This window comes from Sinocyclocheilus grahami, unplaced genomic scaffold (assembly GCF_001515645.1).
Source record: "Sinocyclocheilus grahami isolate Dianchi unplaced genomic scaffold, SAMN03320097.WGS_v1.1 scaffold46.1, whole genome shotgun sequence".
Lineage (NCBI taxonomy): Eukaryota > Metazoa > Chordata > Actinopteri > Cypriniformes > Cyprinidae > Sinocyclocheilus > Sinocyclocheilus grahami.
Window position 1 is genome coordinate 2308529 of NW_015505225.1, and position 14500 is coordinate 2323028.

The 14500-nt window shown below is 36.7% G+C and overlaps 3 protein-coding genes across 4 annotated transcripts in view; all 3 read right to left on the bottom strand.

The window, feature by feature from the left end:
- Positions 1–3401, bottom strand: part of nectin3a (nectin cell adhesion molecule 3a) — a 36352-nt gene extending 32951 nt beyond the window's left edge. Inside the window, exon 1 of the mRNA XM_016268565.1 lies at positions 3306–3401. Coding sequence (XP_016124051.1) covers positions 3306–3396 — 91 coding nt within the window. The 5' untranslated portion in view covers positions 3397–3401. The remainder of the gene's footprint in view (positions 1–3305) is intronic.
- A 2258-nt stretch (positions 3402–5659) lies between these two features.
- On the bottom strand, positions 5660–8520 carry LOC107582616 (diablo homolog, mitochondrial-like). 2 transcript variants are annotated; one of them, XM_016268532.1, is made up of 6 exons: positions 8290–8520; positions 8056–8182; positions 7018–7140; positions 6741–6851; positions 6448–6544; positions 5660–6331 (listed from the first exon to the last, which is right to left on the bottom strand). In XM_016268532.1, exons 1-6 carry the CDS (start codon positions 8415–8417, stop codon positions 6126–6128), a joined length of 792 nt encoding a protein of 263 aa, XP_016124018.1. In that variant the 5' UTR covers positions 8418–8520; the 3' UTR covers positions 5660–6125. The 2 variants fall into 2 exon arrangements, with proteins under 2 accessions (XP_016124018.1, XP_016124017.1); XM_016268531.1 differs by having other exon boundaries at positions 7018–7143.
- A 2651-nt stretch (positions 8521–11171) lies between these two features.
- Positions 11172–12128, bottom strand: LOC107582655 (adenosine receptor A1-like). The gene has a single exon (XM_016268566.1). It carries the CDS (start codon positions 12126–12128, stop codon positions 11172–11174), a length of 957 nt encoding a protein of 318 aa, XP_016124052.1.
- Between the last annotated feature and the right edge of the window lie 2372 nt (positions 12129–14500).

The window sequence follows — 14500 nt, forward strand, 5'->3', positions numbered from 1 at the left end:
AGGAACAGTTTCTTCCCTCAGGCCATCCATCTCATGAACACTTGACAATAACCGTGGAACACACACTATTTATTCACTCATACACTTATTTATCTAACACTCATACTCAGCCTACACCTCAAATTTGCACATAATATACAGTACCTGTACATAAAATTATTATTATTTTTTTTAAACCTGTCTATTGTAATATACCTGCACACACAATTGTCAATTTATATATTTTTATTCCTTATTTACTTGTTCTATTTTTATTTTTATTATCTGTGTTTTTTGTTCTGTTACTGTCATTCTGTTACACTGTGGAAGCTTCTGTCACGAAAACAAATTCCTCGTATGTGTAAACATACCTGGCAATAAAGCTCATTCTGATTCTGATTTGGAATTATAGGTCAAATTAAATTAAAATACCAACGACACGTTTCTGAGGGCAGTCGGTTCCCTTCAGATACGTTCAAATAAAGACATCCACGCGGCGTTTTGACTTGAAACGTGCAGTGCTCATATTTATTCAATGACATCATTACCTTTTGAAGTTTAAAGGGGTCATATGATGCGATTTCAATTTTTCCTTTCTCTTTGAAGTGTTACAAGCTCTTGGTGCATAAAGAAGGTCTGTAAAGTTGCAAAGACTAAAGTCTCAAATCCAAAGAGATATTCTTTATAAAAGTTAAGAGTCAGCCACGCCCTCCTAAAACGGCTCGTTCTAACACGCCCCCACATGTCTACGTCACGATGTGGGAAGATTTTCATAACGCCGCCCAAATGTTAGCGCAAAGAAAGAAGGTTGAAAGAAGATGTTGCTGCCGCCATGTCATGAAGGGGCTGTGTGTTTCATTGTGAAAACGAAACTACTTTGTTTAGCCTTCCAAAAGAGGACACGACTAGAAATCAGTATATTTCCGTCACACGCTTGAGGTATTCGGCCAATCACAACGCACTGGATAGCTGGCCAATCAGAGCACACCTCGCTTTTCAGACCGATGAGCTTTGTAAAAATCTACGCGTTTCAGAAAGGCGGGCATAGAGGAGAAACAATAATGTACAGTATGTGGAAAATAGTGTGTTTTTTTAACCTTAAACCACATAAACACATTTCATTACACCAAATACACAAAATAATGTTATTTTTAGCAACATCATATGACCCCTTTAATCCAGCCGTATCGCGACTCTTGTCTTTCCATCCCCAACTGTAACGTCCCCAAACGTATTTAAAACTTTTTATGGTTAAGTTTGATACAACTCACTTTATGAGTTTTTAAGTACCCACGGAAGATCTGTATTTAAGGTAGCCCGTCGGGCAGAGTGGTACATTTTGGTAGCCCGACTGGAAAACACAATAGCCCCAGGACGTCGGGCTAGCGATTTTGCGAGCCCTGCATATACTCTGGTAACTGTTAATTCTACATCCCTTTATGTTTCTCATTACTTAAGTCAGCATTTCTCCTGTCTGACCAGCAGAAATCCAATTAGCAGCTAGTCTGTCCAAGTGAACTACTATGACCTGTGACCTAACCCTGCCATTTTGCAAATGCTTTATTTATGCTTAGAGTTGCTTGCTGCATCCATTTTTCCACCCTTCCCATTGGGCTACAAACTATATGATTATAGTCATTCTGTTTAACATACCACTTCCTCTAGCAGTGTTTTTCTAAAGGGCAGGCAGAGAGTTTCTCCTATTTTAACCTAATATTTAAGGCAACAAAAGTGGAAGGTGCCACTGGCAGAGTGCCCAATAACAGGTCAATACTTTCAGACTCTGTGGCTTCAGTCCTTTTCCTCTCAGGCACTAAAGTAATCCCTCAACCCCCTTGCTTAAACACACCCACCCTTTCATTTGTTCTACACCAGATACATTTACACAAACACTTTTTACAACAATTCCATTCTGGTTCATCAGTTAGTGTTTCTTACACGAGACATTGGACATCTGAATCTTCACTGAACATAGAAGTTAAATCCCAAAATAAATACTATACACTATATGCATTATAACAAAGGTAACATATTTATGTTTTAAAAACATTGTAGGAAATGTTCCTAAAACGTTGAATTCTCCACTTACTTTTCATGATTAGAGCTTTGTTTAAAGGTTACAAAAAACATTATTTAGAACGTTTAACACGTACAAATAACATCATAAGTACGTTCCAAGAATGTTGCTCTCAAAACGTTTTCTATCATCATTATGAGAACATTCATCAAGTAACATCATAAGGACATTCAGAGAATGTTGATCTCAGAACGTTTTCTCTCAATGTTATGAGAATGTATACCAAATATTAATAAAGTTATATGAATGCTCCCACAAACATTACTTTAAGAATGTTTTGTCCTTACATTTAACATATATATATTTTTAAAAGATCAGTGCAAGTTGAGAGAATGTTCTCTTGTTAGCTGGGATGTACCCTTCTGTCAAATGCATGCATTTTAGAATGTCATTTTCTCATCCAAAATAAAAGTCTAATGACTGTAGAGTGCAATAAGTGTACAACATTTAAATTTTTTTTATTTTGGTTAATTATTTTGCATCATTTGGGTCAATTATTTTTGGCTTTTCTTTTTGGAATTTTCAGAGTGAACTACTCACACGTAGTAGATGGTATAGAACACTGCATAAATACAGTACACACATTGGGATGCACCTAGTAAGTTTTTGTTAATATTTATTTCTCAATAATAAGCTACCAATGGTTTTAAACTTTATACTGACACCTATTGGACTGGATGCATTATGTTTGTTTGTTTGCTGCCACTTCACTAGGCTGTTTGTTTATTTAGTTCGGACATTTTATTTAGAAATGAATATGACAGTTACACTTATATATAAAATATAAGCACAAAAAAAAGCCAAATAAGACTGAATGCATCTTTAAAGTAATAAAAAGTCATATTGCTATTAACTAAAAGTCTAATGTGATGAAAAAAAAACCTGATCATACATCAAACTCACAAAAATAATTAATTGACATTTAAGTATAGGCTATGTTACCTACATAAGTATATTAAAAGAAAATAAATGCCAATTAAAGTATTAATGATAATATAGGCTGACACGCGCTCTGCTGTCTTGGGCAGCTTTAGATTTAAAAAATATATATTTCTAAAATTAGATAAAGAGCTTATTATTGTTAGTTAAATAACAGTTAATTTTAAGTTTAACAGCTAACGGAGCATTTACTCATACCGCAGACATCCCAGCTCGCTAGGTAAACTTCACCGCAAACTCGCATGTTAACTTTAAGGTAAATCCAATTCAAGATGACACGTTATCATCCTGGAAAAGCTGAAGTACCCACCAGTGCAGGCGCTCAACAGAAGCCCCACGAGAGGTAGAAGTCCATGGAAAAACGTTCTATTCCCAAAGATGTGTCTTACTTCCTCTGCCATGGTTTCAGACTGCAGTAGTGAGTTCCTACTCGTTGAACCAACTCGGTGTCTGATCCACAGCAGCCGAACCGCGCGTGGGCGGTACCTTCAGTCCAGCAGCAGTTTCCGACTAAAAATAAACCCGTCAACAATGCGGAGCAATGGGAGCAGTGCAATGCAGTTAGCATTTACTTTCTTTCGGACACAAACGATTGATGAAATTATGATAGCAGCAGCAAAATAAATGGAGAAAACAAGGCTGCACAAGGTCAAGAAGCGAAAGAGTGTCCCGGGATGTCTTTAGGGGGTTTTTGAAGCTCCTTTAATCGATATATGTTCAATCGTCTAATATAGGCTGTGCATCTGTGTTGTCAGCGCTACTATTACAGATTCTTTAACTTCATTTGCTCGTGCTGGAATAGCATACATTTGCTAAAATGCTACCTTGTAACATTATAAAAGTAGATGTATTGAATGGCTTGGCTCAATGGGGTGCTGGGAGATGTCGCCCGGTTCACTCAGATTAAAGAGTGAGCCATGCTGGGCACGCTTTCCATGATCCTTGTGTTTTATTTATGTGTTTCAAGAGTGCTAAATCCCCAGCTGAGTGGTGCCATTTACACCAATCAATCATTTTTATTGGCCCTCTTCTGAATGTAACTCTTCTCTCACTAAAATGCAAAGACTTCTGGATCTTGATGATGCACAGACAGACAAATATTTTCGTGGAGGTGGAGTTTGAAGTGGAAACATATCAAATTCTAAGACATTTCTAACTATTAGGCAATTTTAACATTTTTATTTTTTAAACTTTGTAATAAAGATCTGCTGATCATTATACAATGTAGCATGATAGTTTGTTCTTAATTGTAGTTCTGTCAGGACCACTATCGTCAAAATGATAGATACTTAGCATAAAGTTTGGTTTGGCGGTATAGTTCTGTTCTGGGCAAAAACCTCCCTGCCCATCCATGCAGCCTGTCATGAATGAGCAGGGAGAGCAGCAATAATAACCCCCTTAGGGTTAACAGAATAGAACAAGGCAGATATCATTAATGTACTTAATGATATTTAAGTGTAACACTTTATTCAAGATAAAGGAGTCTGATTAGCAAGGAATATCAGAAAGCCAAGTCCTGACTGGCGAAAGGTGGAGCTGGGGATGGAGGAGGGGAATTTGCTCCGGAGCAAGCTGAAAAGCTGCTGAATAATACTGAATACAGCTTATATAGGAATGCCGCGATAGGTGTGGTATTCCTATAGGTAGATGTGATCAGCTGAGAATCAGCTGATGCAAGCTTGACTCACGTGACCTGCCAGAACTAACGCTAACGCTTAATTTATTATAAAATGTTACAGTGGAATTCTAGCAAGAGTTTTATACTGGGGGCCCCTGAGCTGACTGATAATCTAAGTGGGGGACCCTGGGTCTGTAAACAGAAAAACCCTTGACTTAGAGGATTCTCAGTATAAATACTGGCCAGATCAATCCTTAATGAACAGAATTTCGATGTCCGTAGGAAAGTAATATGCAACACTGTGCTGTATATTGCTGAAAATGAGTGAAAATTCAAGTTAAAGAACATGTATCAAATATATTTTGTGACATTGAGTGTCAAAAAGAAAAAACTTTCAGCTCTCTTATCACCTGACAATTCTGTCATCATCTGTAGAACACAAAAGTAGATATTGTTCGGAATGACAGTTGTACGGAAAACAATATTAAATATAATTGTATTGAAAAAGTTTTGCAATAAAAGTGTATGGTGCCATGCTGCATACCATCTACTTTAGTGTTTAGCAGAAGAAATAGCTAAGTCAGAGGTTTAGAACAACATGTTGAGTAAACGATCACATAAATCTATTTTGGGTAACCATTTACTATTATCTGTTTACAGTTAATAACAGACTTCTATACTGTAATTAGACTCACTAAAATATTATTACGTTGTATTTCTACATTCAAGCAGCCAAACTTTTTTCCTTTTTCCATAAAAAGCATGACATTGCCCTCTGTTGGTCAAAACTTTGAACTTATACATAAAACTGACTAAATAAAAGCATCTTAAACTTTAAGTTAATTAATTATAGTAATTATAATAGTGATCATGTAATTGAATTAGTTTGCGTGTGAATGAGAAGTTTTATAACGCATTGGACAATGCAATAACACTGTTCCACAAAATATTTGAAATATATATATCAATTCATTGTAAAACTTATAAGCACCATAACTCAGTTCAAGTAAATAATTGATTGGAATTCACACATTTTGCAAAAACTGTTCTAAATAAAATTTCCATTTATTAGGATAATAAATAACAGCTGATCTCTACAAATATAAAACGCACTGATTGCAACTTTGTATAGACTGGAATATCACAACATGTGATATGATTTCATTGTTGCATTAACACGCATGTAATTGCACTAAAAAATAAACCAACAATATGAAAATATATACATATATACAAATACTTCCAAAGCAATTTCTTTGCAGGCTTCACCTCTATATGCATCTTACAAGCTGCATTAATCACTTAATACCGTTTCTTTTGTTTTTTTGAGACTTTTATCTGCTTTATCGTTATGAACATCAACCATATCAATTCAGTGAGGCCTTCATTGGTTATTCCATAACCAATACTGATTGCAAATTCATATCAAGGTGCATTCTTGATTCAGTCATACTCATTGAGTGATTCACTGCAGGCTACAGAATACCAATGTCACGAACACATGTAGTTTTTCTAGTCTTCACGAAGGTAGGCCTCTGGAATATCTTCCAGATCATTAATATCAATGCTGGAGACATACTCAGCCATTCTCTGGATTTCTTCTGCTTTCGTTTCGGCCAGTTTTTTCTCTGCTTCTTTTGAGATCTTTCTAAGCTCTTCCACCTTGCACTGTGCCACCTGCAGATTAGTCTTTGTTGCTGTGCATGCATGCTCTGCTCCTGTAAAATATTAAGGTTGAATCAATTCACAGACCAGACCAAAGTCATATGTATAATAAATTATTTTTTTTAGTCTGAATAGTAGATCAAATCTAATTATTAACTTATAAACATACCTGAATTGTAGGCTGCTTCTGCTGACAACTCGCAGATGTTGATGGCATTCATCCAGTTTGACTCAAAACGTTTGGATTCTTCCAATCTATCACTAACCTGAAAAAAGCAAAAAGCCCAGTGAATGCTTTGAAATCAAGTGTTCTCTTGAATTAAATAGAACTAGGCCACCGTGATATCCACAAGATCTGCCTTAAGATCTATACTGTTGCAAAATGTAAACAACACTTAGATAAACTAAAGCAGACCCTGTTCTACAAAAAAGTAAATAAACATTTAATGGAACAGCATTTACCTCCACTCGCTGGCCAATGATCACCTGCCAAATGCTGTCCTCTTCAGCAGGGGTCAGTTTTCCTATTGAGGTTATGTATCGCTTCTGAAGGGCAATGAGTGTATGTAGAGCCTAAGAAAAATAAATACGGTAAAATTACTTCATTTATTTATATTCAATATATATATATTGTATTAGAAACATAACACCATTGTCAGCAATCAAGTGATCTACTAATTGCGAAGCTAACTTTACTAAGTGAACCATAGGTTTAAGATGCAGTGTTTACAAGTCTTACCTTGGCATATTGAGTACGAGCATCCACAAGAGCCAGTGTGGTCTGAGAGAGGTAAGTGTTGGCACTGTCTGTGACTAGACATGAGGCCCGACGAATCAGGGATTCATGTGAAAGATTTCCAACCTGCTGAAGAAAAAAAGGGATGCATTTTATTACACACGTGTCACCAGGGTGCAAAACATGATCATGTTGTTCTACATGGTTCGACTCCTTTCCGTGAATAATAAACATACAGCGCGACAAGTGTAGTGTGTTTCTCAAATGAATGACTCTAATGAGCCGATTCTTTTTAGTGAATCAACAACATTTATAAAAAATGAATCGGAGCGGGTGGTGAATTAACAGAACTCTTATAACCCTAATTTCATAATGTACTAAAAGTTTTCTTGTAAAAAGTAGTATTCTAGAAAAGATACCATGTAGACATACACTCTTAAAAATGCTGGGTTGTTTCAACCCAACTTTGGGTCAAATATGGACTAACCCAGGGGTGCCCAAATTCGGTCCTGGAGGGCCGGTGTCCTGCAGAGTCTAGCTTCAGCTTGACTCAACACATCCGCCTTTAAGTTTCTAGTATGCCTAGTGAGAGCTTGATTATCTGGTTCAGGTGTGTTTAATTGGGGTTGGAGCTAAACACTTCTGGACACCGGCCCTCCAGGACCGAGTTTGGACACCCCTGGACAAACCCAACCATTGGGTTACATTTTTACATTACATTTCTAACCCAAAAGTTGGGTTAGTCCATATTTGACCCAAAGTTGGGTTGAAACAACCCAGCATTTTTTTTAGAGTGTACAAAACCAATTAGTATGGGGTTAGCCCGTCTCTGTAGTTTGCAAGAAATATTTCTGATTTGTTATTTTGTGGCTTTAATGTGGCTGACTGCATTAAAGCAGCATTCACTAAAAATATATATATATATATCAATTTGCAAAAATGCGACAGTAACTGAATCGACGAATCAGAAATGCACGTTCTCTCATTTGTTCACTGTCTATAGTTTATATGTAACATTTAAACGTTTATGCATTAGGATACCTGTGTGAAAGGAACCGCACAGAGGCTGCTGCCGAGACTGAACGCAACTCTATTGGATCGGCCAACCTCCGGCAGGCGCAGGCGACGCTGATGAACGGGGTTTCTGCACAACACGTTAGCCTTGTCCCTGTAATATAAGACAATAAATTAGAATGAGCATAGAGCTTAGTTGAAAATAACTTCCTAACACCCACTTCTACCACGTCTTTTTGCAAAATATGAACGCAATCTTACTTGAGAGGCTGAACGCATGCAGCACTCAGTCGCAGGACTGCCACGTTTCTCCTGGCGACCAGAAAGTCGGTCCGGCCTTTAAGAAGACTCCCACTAGCACACAAACCACAGTTACTAAAAGCCTGCATATTGCCTTACAGTCTTTTACTACTACTAATAAAAATACTTAGGTTTATCCCTTTAGCCTGTATTTGTCTTTAAGCAGCTCTTCAATGTTTTAAGTTGACAGCACTGCCCACCGGTATTTATATACTGCTATAGGACTCTGCCCTCCATGCAGTCTATTGATCCGTTTATTCAGACCTTTAATCTTGATTTTAGCGGTTTAAGTTCAAGGAAAGATTAGTTTGACGCACATTTACACACTAAGTCAGCACACAGGCTATGGTAAACACTATTGAGCTCTTAGTGAATGAGCACATGGTGACACACACCTCCAGCTATCACAAAACATGTATTAAGAACATAACAGGCACAGAAATTGATGAGCATGGCATGTACGTATTAAAGGGGTGTGGCAGAAAAACAAGTCCACATGATAAGAAAAAGACTTAGTGGACAAAAATGTATCTATCAAGGCAATATAAGGAGCCTACTGTGTGTTTACATTGAGTTGCATACAGTAATCTGATACCCAAAGAAAGCCTAAGATAGACCAATTCAGTCGACCTCAACTAATAACTTATCTTTCAGCTTTGATGTGTCAAAGTGAATTGGTCTAAATACTTTCTCAAGTCTTCATTATCAGCATGCTGAGTGACAATTATTCAGAACTATTTGTACTGCTCTTGTTGTCATGCCTCAAGGGCTATAAGGAAACTTTTGCAGCAAAGGAAACCGAAATAAAATAAACAAAAATCTAAAATAAAATAAACACATACACTCCTGTTCAAAAATTTAGAAGCAAAGGTAGGAAAGTAGTCTCACCAAGGCTGCATTTATTTGATAAAAATACAGTAAATAAGGATTTGGTGCTCACAAAACCTTTCTTATTATTATAAATATTGAAAACAGTGCTGCTTAATATTTTTGTGGTAACGGTGATGCTGTTTTTTGATGAACAGAAATATATAAATGCCCTTGCTGTCACTTTTGATCCATTTAATACATCAAATCAAAGTTTTAATTTATTTTATTATTTATATTACTTGTTATTTTTATTTCATTTATGCTTCATTACATAGAGGACAAACTGAGGGATATGCACGGAAATATTCTGTTCTTCAGACACTGAACATTTCGGAATATTTTCCTTTGGCCAGTATTGTTGCTATATATATATATATATATATATATATATATATATATACTGTATATATATTTGTAGCATATTGACAGTTCAAGTTATCTGTTTGGTAAATGTTTAATAGTGCACAAAACCTATTCCATTAAACCATTTGCTTCCAAAACACATTTAAAACCATTTTAAAGAGTATTCATATAGGAAAAAGTACACATAAAAAAGAAGACCCTGAAGTTATGAAACCTCTCAGGCGAGTTTAGAAAGTACTTATCCTAGGCAGTAGTATAAGAATGTACAGGTAAACAAGGACTTTATAGAGCTCAGGGTCCAAATCACAAGTATACACAGAAATCACAACAAAGGCTGTTTGGAAGTCATGATTGCATCATGTCACAGTGGCGTGCAAGGCCACATAACATTATAGACCCGTAGCAAACATGTTGGCATTTTCGCAACTTTAATTTGCATGATGTTGTAGGTGGTTTATTTTCAAATAATTGCTAATAGTTTCAACTTTATCTTCATTTAGCATTTGTTTATACATACTGCAATACGTGTTTGAATTGCACTCTGATTCAGATACAGGGTCAGTTTCTTTGTAATGTTATAATCTAACCTGAAGGTTGCTGTGAACATGCCAATGAAACAGTGTGTACACTATTTTGTGAGTAATGTGTGTTTATCCTAAAAAGGAAATGAATTACATTACATAAACTGTATTGATTTGATAATGTTGCTAAAACACAATGCTGTTCATGTACTGTATTTAAATGATGGCGTATGATCATATGTACTTTTATTTCAATTCAATTCATTTATTTCTATAGGCTGTGATCCTTGTAATCACTGATATTATTATTTTCCTAAAAGGCCTTAAACGGAGAGTGAACCTTTAGACGGAGAGTGAGAGTAACTTTATAGAAGTTACACATGAAAAACATTTGGAAGACAAAACAATTGAGGAATTAAAAATCCAACATGTAAATCTGAATAATTGTTTATTAGTACATATTTAATTTTTTTTGGGCTATGTTAGATTGACATGTTACTGATGTGCACCTGAAGGCTGCAAAAGACCATTTAACATGTTTGCTATGTGTGCTAAGTGCTTTCCTTTATTTTATTTATACAGAAATAATTGAATTTCATTAAATACATTGATAATATTTAAATCCAAGGTTAATCATATAAACTAAATACAGGGGCTCAGAATGTAATGTAATGCATGAGATAATTCTTATGATCGAAGAAATGTTGTTTAACAATCATGTGATTGAATATAAAGCAAGTAATGTAAACAAAGGCGTCTCTTTTCCACTAATGATGCATAATCCGGCCAACAGAGGTCGCTATTAAACAATATACTGAATGTGAGAGGCACCTTGCAAAAATCTTACTGGCCAGTCTCAAACTCTGGATGGTCTTTTTTTACATTAAATATTATGGAGTACTTGATAACCACTCTTAATGCATTTACTTCATCAAAACTGTTATGTGTTAAGAATATGTGTTGTTTTAATCAAATAGCTTATACATTTGTATATAAATGTAGGCCTGTTAAAATCACATGGGCAATCTTAAAACATTAACAACCATGTAGTTTGACTGAACTATTGTTAAAAACTTTACTAAAAGATAGTCATGATTGTTTAATTGTGTCAGATGAGATGGTGTTGTTTTTGCATCTGATATAATAAACAATAGCTGCATAGAATTTCTCATCTCTAAATCCATAGACCAGAGGACTTACTGCTCTAGAAGTGATACTAAATGCAAGGAAATGTATAAATCGGACAGTCAGGTATGTTTGAATATCATACTGCATAACTACAGCCTCAATGTAAGGACACATGACCTCAGCTGTACACAAAAACAGCTGAAGGATATGAAGAGAAATAGTGCGCTGCCCTTTTGATGCTGACTTCTTATTGTCACCAGACGCTGCACGTGCAGCAAGGTATATCATTACATAACAAAAGATTTCAATTATCAAGATAAACACAAGCCCCACAATATACAAAATACCCCTAGCAAAGTGACGAATCTTTTCGGGAATCATAATCTCATAGTGGCAGTGTGTCAGTTGAGACAAGTATTCACGAGAGGCAGTGCTAATGAGGATAAACATATCAACAAAGGGGTTTATGGAGCTCAGGATCCAAATCATTAAAATCACTATTAGGGCTCTTCTAGAAGTGGAGATCATCTGATGTCTTAGCGGCATGCAAATGGCCACATAACGCTCCACACACATGGCTGTAATAGTCAGTGGTGCACATGCTGTGACCGCTTCCATTAACATGCAGATGGGGATACAGAAGTGCAAAGGTAGTAAAACAAAGTTGTATGATAAGAGCACCACAAAATCTGTCAGAAAAAGAAACATTAGGTCTACCAGGAGAGAATGACCAAACAATATATAACGTGTCTCTGTTCTGAAAGTCTCTTTCTTGGAGAATATTAAGAGCATGAGGAAGATGAGGTAGATGAAGGGCCACACAAAGATCTGGGTCAGCACCAGTGAAATGTTCCTCCGGACGGGGTCAACTTGGATCAGTTGCATCTGCTCATTGGCACTGGAATTCATACTGGCCATTGTGTGCACATCTGAGAGAAAATTAGATAACAAAAACACACATGTGAGACATAAATAATGAATAATCCTTGAGAAATACATAATCAGTATTTATAATACACACTATCAATAAGCTTCAAATATTTCTGCAGCCAAACAATTTCAGTTTATATAATTCCATTCTTGCATTTGTGCATATACAAATAATGTGAGTAATTGGAAATTTGGTCAAATTGGTAAGTTTCATTTACCATTATGAACGCAACTGTTATGCCCCAAATTATATAGAGATTGCATTGTGACATATAATCTCAATATTTACATTTAGCATACATTATCAATTAGCTTCAAATATTTATTTAGCCATAAAAATATATAATGTCAGTTTACATAATTGAAGGTCATGAAATCAGTAACAAATTGCTACATAATCCTGCTGTAATACTTACTGACAATAAGGTTCTATTCTTTAGCCATGGTCATATATTAAGTGTAAGAAATGACAATGTGCACTGTGAACAAACATTTATATAGAGTTTAACAGAGCGAAACTCCTGTGGATGACATCAGCTTAGCTGATGGCATCTAGAGCTAAATTTAGATTTGGTTGTGTTTGGGGATAGACATGGAGTACTGAGACACAATCATGCATTCACATTTCTTTTATTTGCCATATACCATAAAAAGTCAAAATCTAGATTAGTACACAAACTAAATGAACAGAAAGAGCAAAAAACTGAAATGGTGTTAAGCCATTTTCTAATGGATTCTTTTTCTCTTCTATGTGACATTAAAGTTACATTTTGACCATTTTTAACCTTGAAGACAAAACTATCACACACACACATCATCCTCCTGGAGCTGGTTCCGTGTACAACTGTTGGCGCAAGCTAGATTAAAAGTGATTATTATGTTTTGAATATGGATATTTTTCTTACAAAAATGCATCGATTCTATACAGGAGGCCTTTGTTCACCCCCGGAGCCGTGTGAGACCCTTTTTTATTATGAATGGATGCGCTTTATTTAACTTATTTTGGACTAATACACTGCAACACATGCTGAATGCCATTAAACAGCTTGGAAGATCAAAGACAATTTTTAATATAACTCCGATTGGATTCGTCTGAAAGATAGACACAATCATGCATTCACATTTCTTTTATTTGCCATATACCATAAAAAGTCAAAATCTAGATTAGTACACAAACTAAATGAAGAGAAAGAGCAAAAAACTGAAATGGTGTTAAGCCATTTTCTAATGGATTCTTTTTCTCTTCTATGTGACATTAAAGTTACATTTTGACCATTTTTAACCTTGAAGACAAAACTATCACACACACACTTCATCCTCCTGGAGCTGGTTCCGTGTACAACTGTTGGCGCAAGCTAGATTAAAAGTGATTATTATGTTTTGAATATGGATATTTTTCTTACAAAAATGCATCGATTCTATACAGGAGGCCTTTGTTCACCCCCGGAGCCGTGTGAGACCCTTTTTTATTATGAATGGATGCGCTTTATTTCACTTATTTTGGACTAATGCACTGCAACACATGCTGAATGCCATTAAACAGCTTGGAAGATCAAAGACAATTTTGAATATAACTCCGATTGGATTCGTCTGAAAGAAGAAAAGGAGTACATTGAAGAGGCTTTACAGCAAGGTTACATCCGCCCTTCCATGTCCCCTGCTGCTTCCAGCTTCTTCTTTGTGGCCAAAAAGGACGGAGGTTTGAGGCTCTGCATCGATTACCGGGCACTAAACAAAAGCACTGTTAAGTTTCGTTACCCACTTCCCCTCGTCCCAGCGGCTTTGGAACATCTCTGCGGAGCCACCGTCTTCACCAAGTTAGACCTCCGCAGCGCGTACAGCCTCATCCGGATACGTGAGGGGGATGAGTGGAAGACCGCCTTTGTGACCCCTACTGGGCACTATGAATATCTTGTCATGCCGTATGGACTGGTAAACGCCCCCTCCGTATTTCAGGACTTCATGCACGAGGTACTCCAGGAGTATCTGCACAGGTTCGTCCTCGTCTACATTGATGACATACTAATCTACTCCTGGAGCATGGCCGAACATCGCCACCACGTTGCGGAGGTCCTGAAACGTCTGAGAGAGTTTCATCTGTTCCTCAAAGCCGAGAAGTGCTCCTTCCATCAGTCCTCAGTGCCGTTCCTTGGCTATGTCATCGATGACGGTGGTATCCAGTTGGACAAGGGGAAGGTCGATGCCATCCGAAACTGGCCAGTTCTAACCACCGTCAAGGAACTTCAATGCTTCCTGGGATTCGTGAACTTCTACAGAAGATTCATCTACCACTACAGCTCCGTAACCAGTCCACTCACTAGTATGCTCCAGAGTAAGCCCAAATCTCTGTCCTGGTCACC

Bases quoted from the DNA above. Each gene is read 5' to 3' on its own strand.
- LOC107582616 (XM_016268531.1), bottom strand. From the start codon at position 8,417: ATGCAGGCTTTTAGTAACTGTGGTTTGTGTGCTAGTGGGAGTCTTCTT. The intron at 8,183-8,289 runs GTAAGATTGCGT...CTTATATTACAG, and splicing joins GCATGCGTTCAGCCTCTCAA to GGACAAGGCTAACGTGTTGT. The intron at 6,852-7,017 runs GTAAGACTTGTA...TATTTTTCTTAG, and splicing joins CTCGTACTCAATATGCCAAG to GCTCTACATACACTCATTGC.
- LOC107582655 (XM_016268566.1), bottom strand. From the start codon at position 12,128: ATGGCCAGTATGAATTCCAGTGCCAATGAGCAGATGCAACTGATCCAA.